This window comes from Microcaecilia unicolor, chromosome 12 (assembly GCF_901765095.1).
Source record: "Microcaecilia unicolor chromosome 12, aMicUni1.1, whole genome shotgun sequence".
Lineage (NCBI taxonomy): Eukaryota > Metazoa > Chordata > Amphibia > Gymnophiona > Siphonopidae > Microcaecilia > Microcaecilia unicolor.
Genome location: NC_044042.1, coordinates 24,113,263 through 24,127,331, shown reverse-complemented (window position 1 = coordinate 24,127,331; position 14,069 = coordinate 24,113,263). Strand labels below are relative to the sequence as shown.

At 45.4% G+C, this 14,069-nt stretch overlaps 1 protein-coding gene and 1 long non-coding RNA gene across 2 annotated transcripts in view; one reads left to right on the top strand and one right to left on the bottom strand.

The window, feature by feature from the left end:
- Positions 1 to 14,069, bottom strand: part of CSRP1 (cysteine and glycine rich protein 1) — a 34,291-nt gene that overhangs the window by 1,097 nt on the left and 19,125 nt on the right. The window contains exons 2-5 of the mRNA XM_030220982.1: positions 9,026 to 9,138; positions 5,421 to 5,589; positions 3,124 to 3,253; positions 677 to 770 (exon numbers count right to left, since the gene is read on the bottom strand). Of these exons, the coding sequence (XP_030076842.1) occupies positions 677 to 770; positions 3,124 to 3,253; positions 5,421 to 5,589; positions 9,026 to 9,137 (505 nt within the window). The 5' untranslated portion in view covers position 9,138. The remainder of the gene's footprint in view (positions 1 to 676; positions 771 to 3,123; positions 3,254 to 5,420; positions 5,590 to 9,025; positions 9,139 to 14,069) is intronic.
- LOC115481661 lies at positions 3,269 to 12,654 on the top strand. Its single transcript, XR_003943987.1, has 3 exons — positions 3,269 to 3,964; positions 9,287 to 9,290; positions 12,639 to 12,654. It is a non-coding gene; the product is annotated as an uncharacterized LOC115481661 (long non-coding RNA).

Below are 14,069 nucleotides of genomic sequence, written 5' to 3'. Positions count from 1 at the left end.
CACCGCGTTGCCTGCCCTGCTCTGTCTTCCCCTCACGTCCGGCACGCTTTTAGTGAAACTGAGCATGGAGGAGGCAATATTCTTGGAGATCATTTTGGGGTTGTAGCCTTTCTGTTTGAAGGATGCAGCCAGGCTTTCAAGGTGTCTGTCTCTATCCCCTGGGTCTGAACAGATACGGTGGTATCTTGTGGCTTGGCTGTAAATAATGGATCTTTTTGTAAGTGAAGGATGGAAGCTGGGGTCCTGGGAGCAGCCGCACGGCTGTCGGCTCCGCCAGTTCCCTGCTCTCTCTGCCCCGGAACAGGAAGTAACAGCAGAGGGAGAAGAGAGCCGGCAGAGCTGACAGCCGCGCAGCTGTTCTCTGCACCCCTCCTGCAGAGTTCACCCGGAGCGGACCACCCCCACCACCCCGCCCTCGGTACACTGCTGCTGTAGGAAAAATCAAAATGGCGCCAGGGTGCCTCTTCAAAGAGCTTTGTCTAAAATGTAAACACGTGCAAGTTAAGAAAACTTGCTTGAAGGCCATGTGGGGAATGGTTGAGATGGGTCTGGCACAGTCTTCAGGACCTGCTGTTTTTTAATTTAACCACAGGGCTGCAGCTTGGTCAACCTCATATGCCATAGTCAGCCTGATATAGCAACACTCTTTCATTGTACCATGTGTTTTCATACCAACCTTTACAGTAGATTTCACCGTCTTTATCTGCCAGAGTGGTGGACTCCAAGCTTTTTCCACACTTGGCACATCGGAAACAAGATTTGTGCCATGACTGGTAAGAAAGTGAGGAAAGGAAACAAAAGCAGGCAGTGAGCCGGGAACTGAAGAAATAAAGTTTCAGGGTGTTCATCTATCAATCAAGGGCAACTGGTTCCACGTGAATAGCCAGTCTTGGTTTTATCCCCATTGTATCTAAGGTAGGGTTTTCAACATAGTTCTCACGACACACGTAGCCAGTCAGGTTTGCAGGATACCCACCATGAATATGCAGGTGCTACTCCATGGTATTCGGATCTGTGTTCTGCATATTCATGGTGGATATCCTAAAAATCATCAAAGACGGGAAAGCTTTGCACGGGAAAACACCTCTGTAAGTCAGCGGACTGAATTCCTTTTGACTTTCACAGACTCGCTGAACTGTGAAAGTCAAAAGGAATCAAGTCCGCTTAACGTACGGAGGCATTGCCCTGCGCAAAGATTTGCCGTCTTTGATGAATCTTAAACCATCACGAATCTGGAAAGGAAACCCAAAGCCGTTTGGGAGTCTTCTTTTCAGATGATGTGCGATAGCGCATTTCATATATCATCCTAGAAGGAATACGACACAACTGGCATACAGGAATATATTGTGTAACCACTGTGGATGTGAATTGGAATTTATGAGGGAAGTGGGAGAAGCTCTATTATTTTTGAAGGATATCCTAAAACCCCAGTCCTTGGGACACACCTAGTTAGTCAGGTTTTCAGGATATCCACAATGAGTATGCAGAAGATATATCTATATACAAAGGAGATAGCACACATGCAAATGTATCACATGCCACATTGATCGTGGGGATCCTGGAAACTTGACGGGCTAGGTGGGTCCTGAGGACTGGGTTGAGAACCCCTAATCTAAGGGCTTGGGAACTACCTGGTTTTTGTTTCTTTTTTTAATCTCCATTAAATGCCTGACTACAGATTCATGAACGCAGAGGCGTACAAGGGGCCAAGTCAGAACTGACTGGGCCCATCCAAATGACATGGAACCAGATGGTAAGCAGGTATGGTAACAGTACACATCAAAGTCCAGTGAATGCAATACAAAAAAAAAAAAACCACAATACAATGAATATGCACAATAAATGGAAGACCAGGTAGAAATCTATTGGAATGGAGTGTTTTGAGCCGCATGTAGAAAGCTTTGGTAGATGCGAAGCCCCATTTTGCAGAGGGGTTCAATATGAGAAATAGGACAGGTCAAGATGTCCACATTTCCCTGGTATTTTACAAAAAGCTCTGTTGAACATGAAGCCTTTAGTAAAATATGTATAAGTAGTGGTGTGCTAGAACCGGCTTGCACCAGCTCGCGAGAGCTGATCATTAGTAGCAGAGTTCATTAATGGTGTTATTGGTCTTTTCATCAACTGCAGGAAGCCCTCTGTAAGCTACCCTTCCAGGAGGGGGGGTGGGAGGGGGCAGAAGAAAGAGGTCTGTGAGCTTTATTAAATTCTGAAATAAAAGATTCATAGAGAATATCACAGTTCATTTTTCATGTTGCTGGATAGACTGGATGTTTGGACACCAATTTGTTGGTAGGGACAAATGCCTCCTACTGCTTAATTGCAGTCAGTTCCTCAGGCCCCCCCCTCCAACCACTGCTTTTGACCTTTCCACAAAATTTGTGTTCCAATTGGCTGCAGTCAGTTGTGACATTTCTCTGCTGGTTTTACTGCCTTCCTGACCTTTTGGGAATGGCAAAAGCAGTGGGAAATGGAGATTACAGCAGCACATGGTGAACTTAAGCTTCATTATACACACAAATTAGGACATTTATTTCCAAGTTTATCAAGAAGGGGCTGGTATGAAGTCACAGCTCTGCAGTGCCTTCCTCCAACAGTATCTTATGCACCCAGTGAGAGTCTATCAAAAGAAATAGTTAAAGTAGCCATTGCAGGAACTCACATTTGAATAAAAAAAAAAAAAAAAAAAACATACCACGAGCCTTACTAATCTAGCAACTCTGTCATAACCGTTTCCTTGCATTAGAAGAAAAATACAGTCAAGATTTAACTTTCATGCAGTTTCAAATGCATTGGGAGGTTCCAGTTTCATATTTTGATTTGGAAAGCAAAATTTAGGAGGCCAAGCTCTTTAAGAATATGAAAGAGAAACAATAATGGAGAGGTCAGATCAGAACTGAAAGGGACAAAGATGGGCAGATGGAAGGGGAAAGCAGGAAAGAGACAGACAGACCATAACAGGAGAGCACAAGAAGAAACACACTGCAGGCTGACACCTCAGTGAACGTTCTGTGGAATCACTGGAGTTTCCAGTGACAAGAAGCTGAATTTCAAAGGGCTCATCAACTCTGGCCATATGTGCTGGAACCTGATGAGCCCAGACAGCAGAATGACCAGCCTTACCTGTCCTGCTCCGATCACCTTCTCTGCGGCGTACACCGATTTCCCACAACGAGGGCAGCAGTCTGCTCCTCCCACTTTCTGGGCCATCCTGGAGGCATTGGGGTTGTTGGTAGGCTGATGGCTTGGAGTTCTGTAGAGTTGCAGTTAGAAGGAGTGCATTAACAAGAGCTAGGGGAAAGCCAACTGTACACCAAATTGTAACTCGCCTTGAGCTTGGACTTGGAAAAGGCAAGAAATCAAATCTAAAAACACAGCAGCCTCCCTCGGTAGATGGTGCACGGAGCCAGCACCCACGTGGTAGACCTTACACCCGACAGCCTTTTGCACCTCCTCTGGGCTTGAGTGCTTGGTAGATTTTTAGTAACTGAACAAGTTTACGAAGCTGCACTAGAGAGGACAGTCACAATATATGCAGCTCTGGAAATCAATATTCACTGTAGCCACCTATTCTAAAAGAGAGCCAAAACTTGCAATCTCTGAATGCCGTGGTCAAAAACCAGCAAAGTACAGTCCTAATTATCCGACATAAACAACACTGGCAGGTTGTTGGATAATCAGGGATAAGAGAGAAGTATATTGAATGCATGTTTGAAAAGAGGAGGCAGTAAAAAATTTAAAATTTAATGTGCCCAAGAATCTTACCTAGCAGTAGAAAGAGAAACCTACGCGCATCTCAATGACAATGCTATGATGTCATCAAGGTACGTTAGGTAATCCAGAGCATCAGACAAGTGAAGGTTGGACAGGTGAGACTCTACTGTACGTTATTTTTTTTGGGATAGTCTTGAAATGACGCAATGACTCGCCTAGTATATACATATATGTACGCGTGTGTGTATGTGTCTATGTGTATGGGGAGATACTACAAAATGTAGGGAATATGTTAGGGTCAGAGGAAGGATGGGTTATCTCCTGTGACTGTGCAGCTCAACATGTGCCCCCCTCCCCCCACACACACTTTCTCAAATTAAAATCAGTTGTCAACAAGCATGGGCTCTCTCTGAACTAAAATGTTTGCTATACAGGAATTGGGGAAACGGCACCGCCCAGGTGGCTGGTACAGGATGCAGCGAAGGAGCAGTTCTTGTCCTGCCTTTCCAAGCTGTTGCCATTGTATGAAACCAAAACAAAATAAAAGCAAGAAGAATAACCCAGCTATTGCCAATTTACTTAACTGGAAGAAATATATTAACAAATCCCACTACTCCCGATCGATGACAGTATTCAGACTGTTAGCAGGAGGCTGAATGAAGACCTGGCCTTGTTTTGTTATTTCTGGTCTCTCTTGGTCTGGCTGTGTCTTCTGCTCTTCTGTCTGGGCCACAGGTATTAAACACTTTACCACTGCTTCTCTGTGAGAAAAATGCTTAGCATATTGGGTCTTTATTAGGAACCTGCACTCTATGAGTGCCTTTTTGTTCCAGCTTAACCATTAGGCAAACTACGTGGTTGCCTAAGGCAGCAACTTCTAGGGGGCACCAAAACATTAACTGCGGTCAAAACAGAACCACAGATCCTGAAACCACTTAAACTCAAAGAACTATTTGGCTGATATTCAAAACTATTTAACCAGTCAGGAATGGCTCCTGCAGGTTAAATAGGGTTTTAGTGCCTAACCATGGATATTCAGTAGGAGATAACCAGTTAGCTCTGCTGAATATCTGCGGTTAGCAACTAGCTGCTAACTGGCTATATTGTGCGACATAGCCAGTTAGGCGCAGATATTTAATGCCAAACCGGCTACGTTTTATGGATAAAATAGACCACATAATAGCAGGCTTATCTTTAACAGCTAAGCACTTAGCCGTTAGTGCTGAATATCAGCTTAACCGGTTAAGTTGCCAGGGTCAAAGCAAAACCAGATATTCTACACTGGTTGCCAGATACAGCCTGGCATTGAGCATCCAGTCTTACTGCTGGTGTCAGGCAGTCACCGCGATTGGGAGATAGGGGGGCAGAGTATCTGCATATTTCTATGCATGAGGATGGTGGGCAATTTTAATGTAGCCCATTAACCCAGGAAACTGCCCTCGTTATGTAAGTTCATACAGACAGAATTCAACAGTTAGAAATGTGATTCCATCTATGTGTTTTAATAGGATTGTTCTTCGATGGGTGATATTCAGGTAAGCATGATTGTTCAGAGATTAGCAAAATCTCAGGTGACACCCTTGGGACAATAAAAGATAATTGGTTGGGGGGCTAAAATGTGCCCCATCACCTCGGGCTCTGGACCCCCCTCCCGCCGAAGTCTGGCTATGCACCTGCTCTTGAACGTGCTGCATGAAACCACTTACTCTTCTGGTCTAATGCCCAGGCTCTCTCCTTTGTCCATACTCAGCGTCCCTGCTCCCTGCCCGTAACCGTAACCTTTTGGCCCATATTTCTTCCCGTAGCAGGATTTACAATAGATTTCTTCTCCATGTACGGCCACCGTTGTGCTGTCCAAGTTCTTTTTACAGACCACTGGGAGAAGGAAAGAAGACAAAAGCAACATCACTATGAAATTAGAGAAAAAAGGATCACGATGTGACATGAGGATATTGTTTCTTATGCGTTATGTATGTTTCATGGGAGAAACTCATAGCAGGTCTTCCTAGACTGTCGTAGGGACTCCACTGCCATTCAGTTTCTCAAGATATCCACTGTGAATATGTACGAGAAATTTGTTTATATTGAGCCTTTAGGATATGCAAATTTCTCATGCATGCACAATTTAAATATCCTGAAAAAAACTCAGCTGGTGTTGTGGTCCCAAGGACAGGTTTGGGGAGCCCTCTCATATATAGGCTTACACGTCCCACGATACATGTATTGTACAGAGTTGTGTCCTCATGTACAGTGTCCCGACTGCCATGTCTCAAAAGCAGGTTAATGAATGTGATGACTTCTTGAGGTCCCTTCCACCCCTCTCTTTCTCTCTATTACTGCAGCTGGGTTTTAAACAGGTTTGCACAAATTCCTGGAGGAAGAGTCTAAGGTGGAAGTGAGGATATCCACTGCTTATCCTTGGCATGGAGTCTATGTACCTTTTGGGATTCTGCCAGGTACTTGTGACCCAGATTATCCATTGTTGGAAACAGGATATTTGGCTTGATGGACCTTTGATCTGACCCAGCACAGCAAATCTTATGTTCTTCGAAGCTATGATGAGTTTGACCCATGACAGCTTTGAAGGTTTCTAGTCCTGCTTATTCCAAACCTTGAAATACGTGTGCCAAAAGATGATGTTTTCCTTTTAAAGATGATTGACATATGAACATGTATTAAAGATGCACAAATGGATAAAAGGCAGTGTTGAGAAACTTTGAGGACTACTCTCGAGTTTTAAACTTGTGCTAATTCAACTCCTTTTCGCAACTATTTTTGGAATTAAAGGGCTTGATGTGCATATGGTCTTTCCCTGGTGGCGTCTCCGAGTTGTCACCAAGGGTTCCGATTGACCGCCGCTGGGTCTATCCAGCGGTCAGCACCCTAAAAAAACCATGTAAAATTACTGGGAAAACAAGTTAGTTTTTCCCTAACGGCTATTTCAATCTGGGTGTTTTTGCATGAGAGCTAGGTCAAACAGCCACCATTTTCCCTTTCTTAAAATACATCTTTGTTGCCCTCTGCAAAGGGAGAAATTTAGCCACCTAAGTTCAGGCCACCTCTAACGTCCCTCTGGATGTCTCTGAAATACAGCCCAAATAAGGGGTTGCTGCCATTGCTGAATTCTGAGCTCCTGACGTACTTCTTGCCTCTTTCCTTTCCTGATCTGTACATTCAAGAAACTCCCACATGACATGGTTGGAATTTTTGTGGTCAAAAGCAGGGCAGGGGAAAAAAAAAAAATCTCCCAAATCAAATGATTCTGGCAAAGCGGTGTTAGCACATGTCTAAGACTGGAAAGAGGATAGAGAAATGACTGCCTTTCTGATCTTGGTTACAGGTCTTGTGTTTTACATAAAACCTATGCATGGAAGAGTCCAGTAATTTGTGGCTACGCTGAAAATTCTGAAGTGTTTGTTTGATGAATCTTGACCTAACCAATAAAATAGCTGTGCAAGAGTCCTGGCTCAGGTGTAAAGTACTCAAAAGCTCTTCTTGTTGCACATTGGGGCTTTTCTCATGGGTACATAGCATACAGCTGCCCTCTGACCCCTGCCTCAGTGGAACGGGCATCTGTGATTTAGCTCAGAAAGATGCTGAAGTGTCACAGCTGTGTCACAGCTCCCAATTACTACAAAAATAACTTCTTTAGTTATAACAATGTGTTCCATCTTTGCTTACGCCTTATGATGCCTATTCAAAATTTTTTTATTGCATATTGCACTGACAATTTAAGTAGCACGCTAGTCCATATTTGACTGCTGTAATTGTCTGTTGCCTATGTTTAACTTATTCTTGCTGTATGTATACAAATCCTAAACAATAGCTTTTGGGCTGGCCCAGTGACAAGAACTATGCATTGCCATTTAGAGGTTCTGAGTTCAGTTCCTGGGCTAAGCTGCTGGAAACACTAGGGAGAGAGTCCATCTCGGTCATTGTGCAACAGTGACACCTAGTGGCCATACATACAGTCTGTAAGCCAGATTCTGGAGGGGAAAAACATTTAGCAAAAGAAAGACCACATGGGTTCTCTAGTCTGCTATTTGTGGCACCTGCTTGCTGCAATGGCAAAGCTAAATTAGGAAGGGGAGACTAAAACAGGGTGAAATCCTGTACAGTTGTACATAAGTATTGCCATACTGGGACAGACTGAAGGTCCATCAAGCCCAGAATCCTGTTTCCAACAGTGGCCAATCCAGGCCACAAATACCTGGCAAGATCCCGAAAAAGTACAAAACATTTTATGCTGCTTATCCCAGAAATAAGCAGTGGATTTTCCCCAAGTCAATTTAATAATGGTCTGCTGTCCAGACCTTTTTTAAACCCCGCTAAGCGAACCGCCTTTACCACATTCTCTGGCAACAAATTCCAGAGTTTAATTACACTACTACTACTTGACATTTCTAAAGCGCTACTAGGGTTACGCAGCGCTGTACAATTTAACATAGAAGGACACGTTGAGTGAAGAAAGATTTTCTCCGTTTCGTTTTAAATTTACTACTTTGAACCTTCATCGCATGCCCCCTAGTCCTGGTATTTTTTGAACAGAAGATTATGGCGCCTTAGCCCAGAGACTACTTGTGAACTAGCTGTAAGCGTGGTGGGAGAGGAAGTGCACTGTTTGCCCCAGGCCCGGCTTTGTCTCTCAGCGACCCCTGCAACCTAGAAGCCAAGAAACAGAATATAACTAGCGACCTCAATGTCCTACAGCAATTCCATTAAGCCCAGTTATCTCCAGCTTTCCCTTCACATCTTATCTTATATACTCTGCTAGTCCCAGGTCTTCTTGCCACTCCCACACATCCACCCCTTTTGTGAAGAGAGATTTTCTGATGCTGATGCTGAGTTTACCCCCTTTGAGCTTCAGCTTATGACCACCGGTTTCAAATTTTCCTTCCCACCAAAAAGGTTTGTGGGGAAACCCAGGGTGAAGTAATCTGAATAATCAGAATTACATTGGTCTGAGGCAAGGGGCCTCAACCCAATCCTTAGGACATAACCCAGCCAATCAGATTTTCAGAATAACCTTCACTGATATCCTGAAAACCCTCACTGGCTGGGTGTGTCCCAAGATCTTAAGGTATTGATCAAGATGACAGAATACACAGAACATCATTGTTTTGAAAAGTCAGTCTGGCAAGAGGGGGGTGGGGAAACCATACCAGGCTCCATTCTAAAGAGTGCAATTAGCAAAATGTCAAGTTGTTAACAATCTAGTCCATTCAGGAATTTGACAGCCTGCCCAGAGCCAGCTGTTGCTATGGCTGTAGAAATAGTCTGTGCCAGGGCCAGGCCTGGGTAGGGTACTCACTGCACAAGAAGCAGGACTTATGGAAGCTGTTCCCCTCACACTGCACTTCCTCGGCAAAGTAGACCGTCTTCTGGCAAACGCCACACTTCTTCCCTCCGCCCCAGTTTGGCATCCTGGGGGGATTAAAAAAAACAAATGGGGGGGAGAGGAAGAAGGAAATGGAAAGTGTTAGAATGGAAGATGAAATGTAGCAGCATTAGAAGGCCAGAATGAAGATACAGGAAGGAAATGGTGAATGGAAGAAAGGAAAAAAAAACGAAGCAATGTGAAAGAAGTGTTTAGTTAATGCCTACCAAGGTCTTCCCTGCCTTAAGTAACAGGAGCTGTTATTTGAACATACAAAAATCAATGACATGACAGTAGAATACCAATGTTCGAAGTGTTCACTGCCATGAAATCACTGAACAGATAGTAAACCAGGCACAGCTGTTACCACTGTGCTACCTGTACGCTGGTGTATGCTAATTAATTAGTTTTTTCATGTTCTTATACAGAAACGTCCAGCAAGTCACGGTAAGTTCTGGATTCTGGGCACATTGTATGGAGATTAAACACCCTTCAGAAGCCACAAGAGTAACCCAGTCAACAGAGACTTTCACATATATTTTAACATATCCATAATTACTTGATGGTCTAAGGCACAGTCAAAATTGCCTAAAATTCTAAGGGGTCAATATTGAGCAGTAGTACATAAGTACATAAGTGAACTAGGGAGAAGCACCACTCGGTTAACCAGTGCTGACCAGATGCCAACAGGTTATTCAGCTGCAAGTAACCATCTAGTGCTGCTGAATATCCTGTTTGAGCACTACAGAACTAGCTGGTTAAGGCCGCGGTGGTCCAGGAGCGGAATCAGGGCACAGCCAAGAGTTACCTGGGCACCGTCAGTATTCAGAGACAAACACTCATAACAATTCGGTTAACTTAGAACAGCATAAAGAGCTGTCCTTAAGTCAGGGCTGCCACCCCCACCCTCCCAAAATCACCGCTGCTGCCCCCCCCCCCCCCCAAGCACTGCAAGTACCTTGGCTGGCGGGGATCCCAAGGCCCCGCCAGCAGACGAGATCTTCCTCCAGTGCTGGTCTTTCCTGTGCCGCTTTGCCTGCCCCTGTTTTTCTCTCACCTCGCGCATGCTCGGTTTCAAAACCGAGCATGCGCGGCCTGAGGGCCCAGCAGCCGTTGGGCAGGCAATGCAAGTGGGGCCTGGGACCGGAGTTCTCTCTCCTGCTGCTGTCAGGGCGTGATCACCCGGGTCCCATCAGGAGCAGGAGAGAGAGAGAGAGAGAGAGAGAGAGAGACCCCGGCACCAGGCCCCACCCCTTGGAGGCAAGGGCCCAGGGAATTCCCCCCCCCCCCCCCCAGGCAGCCCTGTCCTAAGTTAACTGAGTGCTATCTAGGTACCGCTGCTGAATATCTGTGGTACCTGGGTGGCCATCCCAGACTGAAATGTTCAGTGCCAGTACCCAGACAGGGGCTAGCACGGACTATCCACACTTAATTTAGCCAGCGGCAACCAGAATTAAGCCACGCCTAGTAAACAGATATAGTAAATGCACAACTAAATATTACTGTATTAGCCAGTTTGCATTTCAGCTCAAACCTGTGTCTGCTTCAGGGCGTGCAAATACGAAGTTCCAGTTTACATAGGACACAAAGATCCAGGGGTGTAGCTAGGTGGGGTCACGGGGGGCATGAGCCCCCACAGATTTAGCCCTGGCCCCCCTGCTTTCATCCCCCCCCCACCGCCGACCCTCCCCCGCCACATTCAACTCCCCCCCCCCCCCCGTCAGGTACCTTTGCTGGCGGGGGTCAGGAGTCACGTCAGAAACAGAATCCAGATCAGCCAACGCGCCGGACTCAGACTACCGCTGATGGGGACTTCGGCTGGCGGGGTTGGAGACCCCCGCCAGCAAAGGTACCTGGGGGTGGCGGGGGGAGGGAGTGCGGAATACACTAGAACATGCAGTGGAAACAGCTATTTCACAAATATGCACATTCACAAAATGAACAGTACAGGCCTGGCAGAAGTGGCGATTTTGCAGCCTCTATGCGTCGCTGCCCCTCTGGGTATAAGTGCCATCAATTAAGTAGTGAGGCTGCGATTTAAAGTTTTGGTTGTGGACATAAACTACATGGAATGGTAACAGGAAAAAAACTCTTAGGGACCCTTTTACAGAACGGAGGTAGTAAGCCCAATATGGGTTTACTGCTCGCTCTTTCAGGACTACTGCCAGCCCAACGTGGCCACCGGCGGTAGTCCTGCCACAAGCACGCACCATTTCTGGGGGAAAAAGAAAACCCCCGGAAAATGGCATGGTGGTAACCCGCCGGTAATCAGGCATCACCATGTGATGCCCGGTTAGTGCCGGAGCCCTTCTCACCACCTCAATGGGTGGCGGTAAGGGCTGCGGGAAAAAGGCTCCCCGATGCGAGTGCAGAGCCCTTTTTCTGGCAGCTTAGTAAAAAGGATCCCTTAATTCCTTGTTTAAACCTGTGGCCAAAAAGAGCACTTTTTAAACCTTTATGTGCTGTTGAACAGAAGCTAGTGTGGAACTTTTTTTCGCCATACACGTGAATTAGGAATGCGCATTCATTATAAACGATATAGGAAATGTCAACATATTCTATGTCATTTTGTGCCATTTCAAATTAAAATAAGCAGAAAGAACCAAAATTTCATGTTTTTATGTTTGCTAACAATAGTTTGCACTTTTTGAAAGAGCACGCCGTTTCCCGATAGCACGTGCGAACCATTGGAGAGAGAGAATGCACTCTTTCCAGCTGATATTGAAAGCGCCTTAGCCGACCGCTGACTGGTTAAAATCACTTGGTTGGGGCTAGCCACTAATTTTCAGGAGGTACTTAACTGGCTAAGTGCCAATGAAATTCGTAGTTGGCACCTAACTCAAAGCTGGCTATGTTGGGGGCATTCCGGGGGTGAAGTCAGCACTTAAGTTTTTAGCAGCTTTCCAAAATCTTTTTTTTTTTTTTTACACCTGCCAATATTTCCATTTGGAAATTGCAAATAAGGGCTTCTAAAATAAACTCCATAGTAACAAAGCAGATGACAGGAGATGAAGATTCAACTGGCCAGTTGGGCTTACCTATCCTGTCCTTTCACTCATACCTCTTATCCCATTTGTCCTATCACATACTTCCTTTGTTGATTTTGCTACTATAGATTGTATTCTCTTGTTACTATGTAAGCCGCATTGAGCCTGCGATGAGCGGGATAGCGCGGGGTACAAATGTAATAAATAAATAAATCTACCCCAGTCTACGCTACTTAAGAATTTAAACCAGCTGTGGAAACTTGAGGGCTTGTAGGACATTGCTATTCTGCTGGTTCCAACCAGGCTACTCTGTGACCTATAGTATCACTAGGTTGGGCTTCCGTTATTTGTCCTTATCACTTCTCCCTTACCTCTGCTCTAGAGGAAATGAAAAATACAAGACAGCCACCTCCTAGTCTGTTCCTTCCATTATCCTCTCTATCTGTCCCAAGAAAGCTTGAATTCTGTCACAATACTGACTCCAGCACCTCTGCCAGTAGGATTTTTTTTTTATTTCTACCTGAATACTTGGGTAACCTACCCCCACCTCTGCTTTTAAGATGTGTGTGTGTGTGTGTAAGTAAATCTAATATTAGGTTTACAGTTATGTGGGGACTTGGTACATGGATATCTGGACTGCCCAAATTGACTGCCCCCATCGTATCGTCTACTCACTTGTCCTTTAGATTGTAAGCTCTTTGAGCAGGGCCTGTCCTTTTATGTTAAATTGTACAGCGCTGCGTAACCCTAGCAGCGCTTTAGAAATGTTAAGTAGTAGTAGTAGTGGATGCTGCAGGGCCAGGACTGCAGAGCTTCCAAGTTATCCAGTTCCAGAGGGAGATTTTATTCCTGGATTTCTAAGGTCTGATTCTGTTGCATTATGGGACCAGCAGCACTGACTTCAATGGGTGGAATCAGGAACTAGAAATCCCCAAACTGCTTTGCATTGTAAGTTTAAAACCAGGACTGGAGGGAGCAGTCCAAGATGGCCACTGGAGTAGGACTCCAAGCTAGTAGATGCCTTAGATTTCCTTGACTGGTTTACCTTGGGAGGTGGCAGCGATGGTGAAAAGAAGAGGAAAGCTGAAGGGAGCTCCACCTGTACCTCTTCCAGCCCCCATCCATGGAGCGATAACCCATTATACTATTTATTCTACTAGCGATGTATGAGGCTTCTTTGCTGGTGCGGGAGTAGGATGTCCTTTGGGCCATGAGGAAGCGATCTTGTCGAGTCCACCAGCCCGTGGCAACAGGTTCACTGGTACAGGTCGAATGCTTTGAGCTGGGAGCTGCTGCCGATGACCTCAGTTCTGTCTAGGCTAGAACTCATGTTCTCAAATGTTAACACGCTGTGCAGGGGGAGGCGTTGGCTGTTGATCTGGTAATATATGCCCTGAAGGTGATATCACATAAATGGTTATAAGAGCTCTTTTGGGATATGTGCCTCTGTTTTCCTTCAAACATGACTTGAAAATATTTGTTCCTGTATTCCCCCGATGATGCAGGATGTGGCTGTCGCAGTTGGCTGCTCACTCTACTGCATGACACTGTGACACCTGCAGAGGTGGCATACAATGAGGCCCTTATAGCCACTCGCAGCTAGCGGCAACGACAGGTCAGAAGCCGCAGAGCGCCTCACTTGCAGAGCAGGAAGGAGGTCCATCGATTGTGGAAAGGCTCCCACCGTTTTTCCAGTGATCAGTATGGTGGAAGTCTTACCATCCGTTCCGGTAACTTGTTTGGAATCGATCTAGCAAGCAATTGCTCGTCTGAACATGAAAGCGAGTAGAGATAGGCTTATATTTAAATGCTAAGGCATCCAACCTGGAAACAGACGCTAGAAGCAGAGTGCAGAAGTTGGAAAGTTTGGAGAGAAATTTAAAATCTACGTAGGAAATGCAGAGTAAAATCATGCAGGATTGTGTGTAGTTACATCGTAAATATGAGCAATTATTTTATTTGTTACATTTGTATCCCACATTTCCCCCACC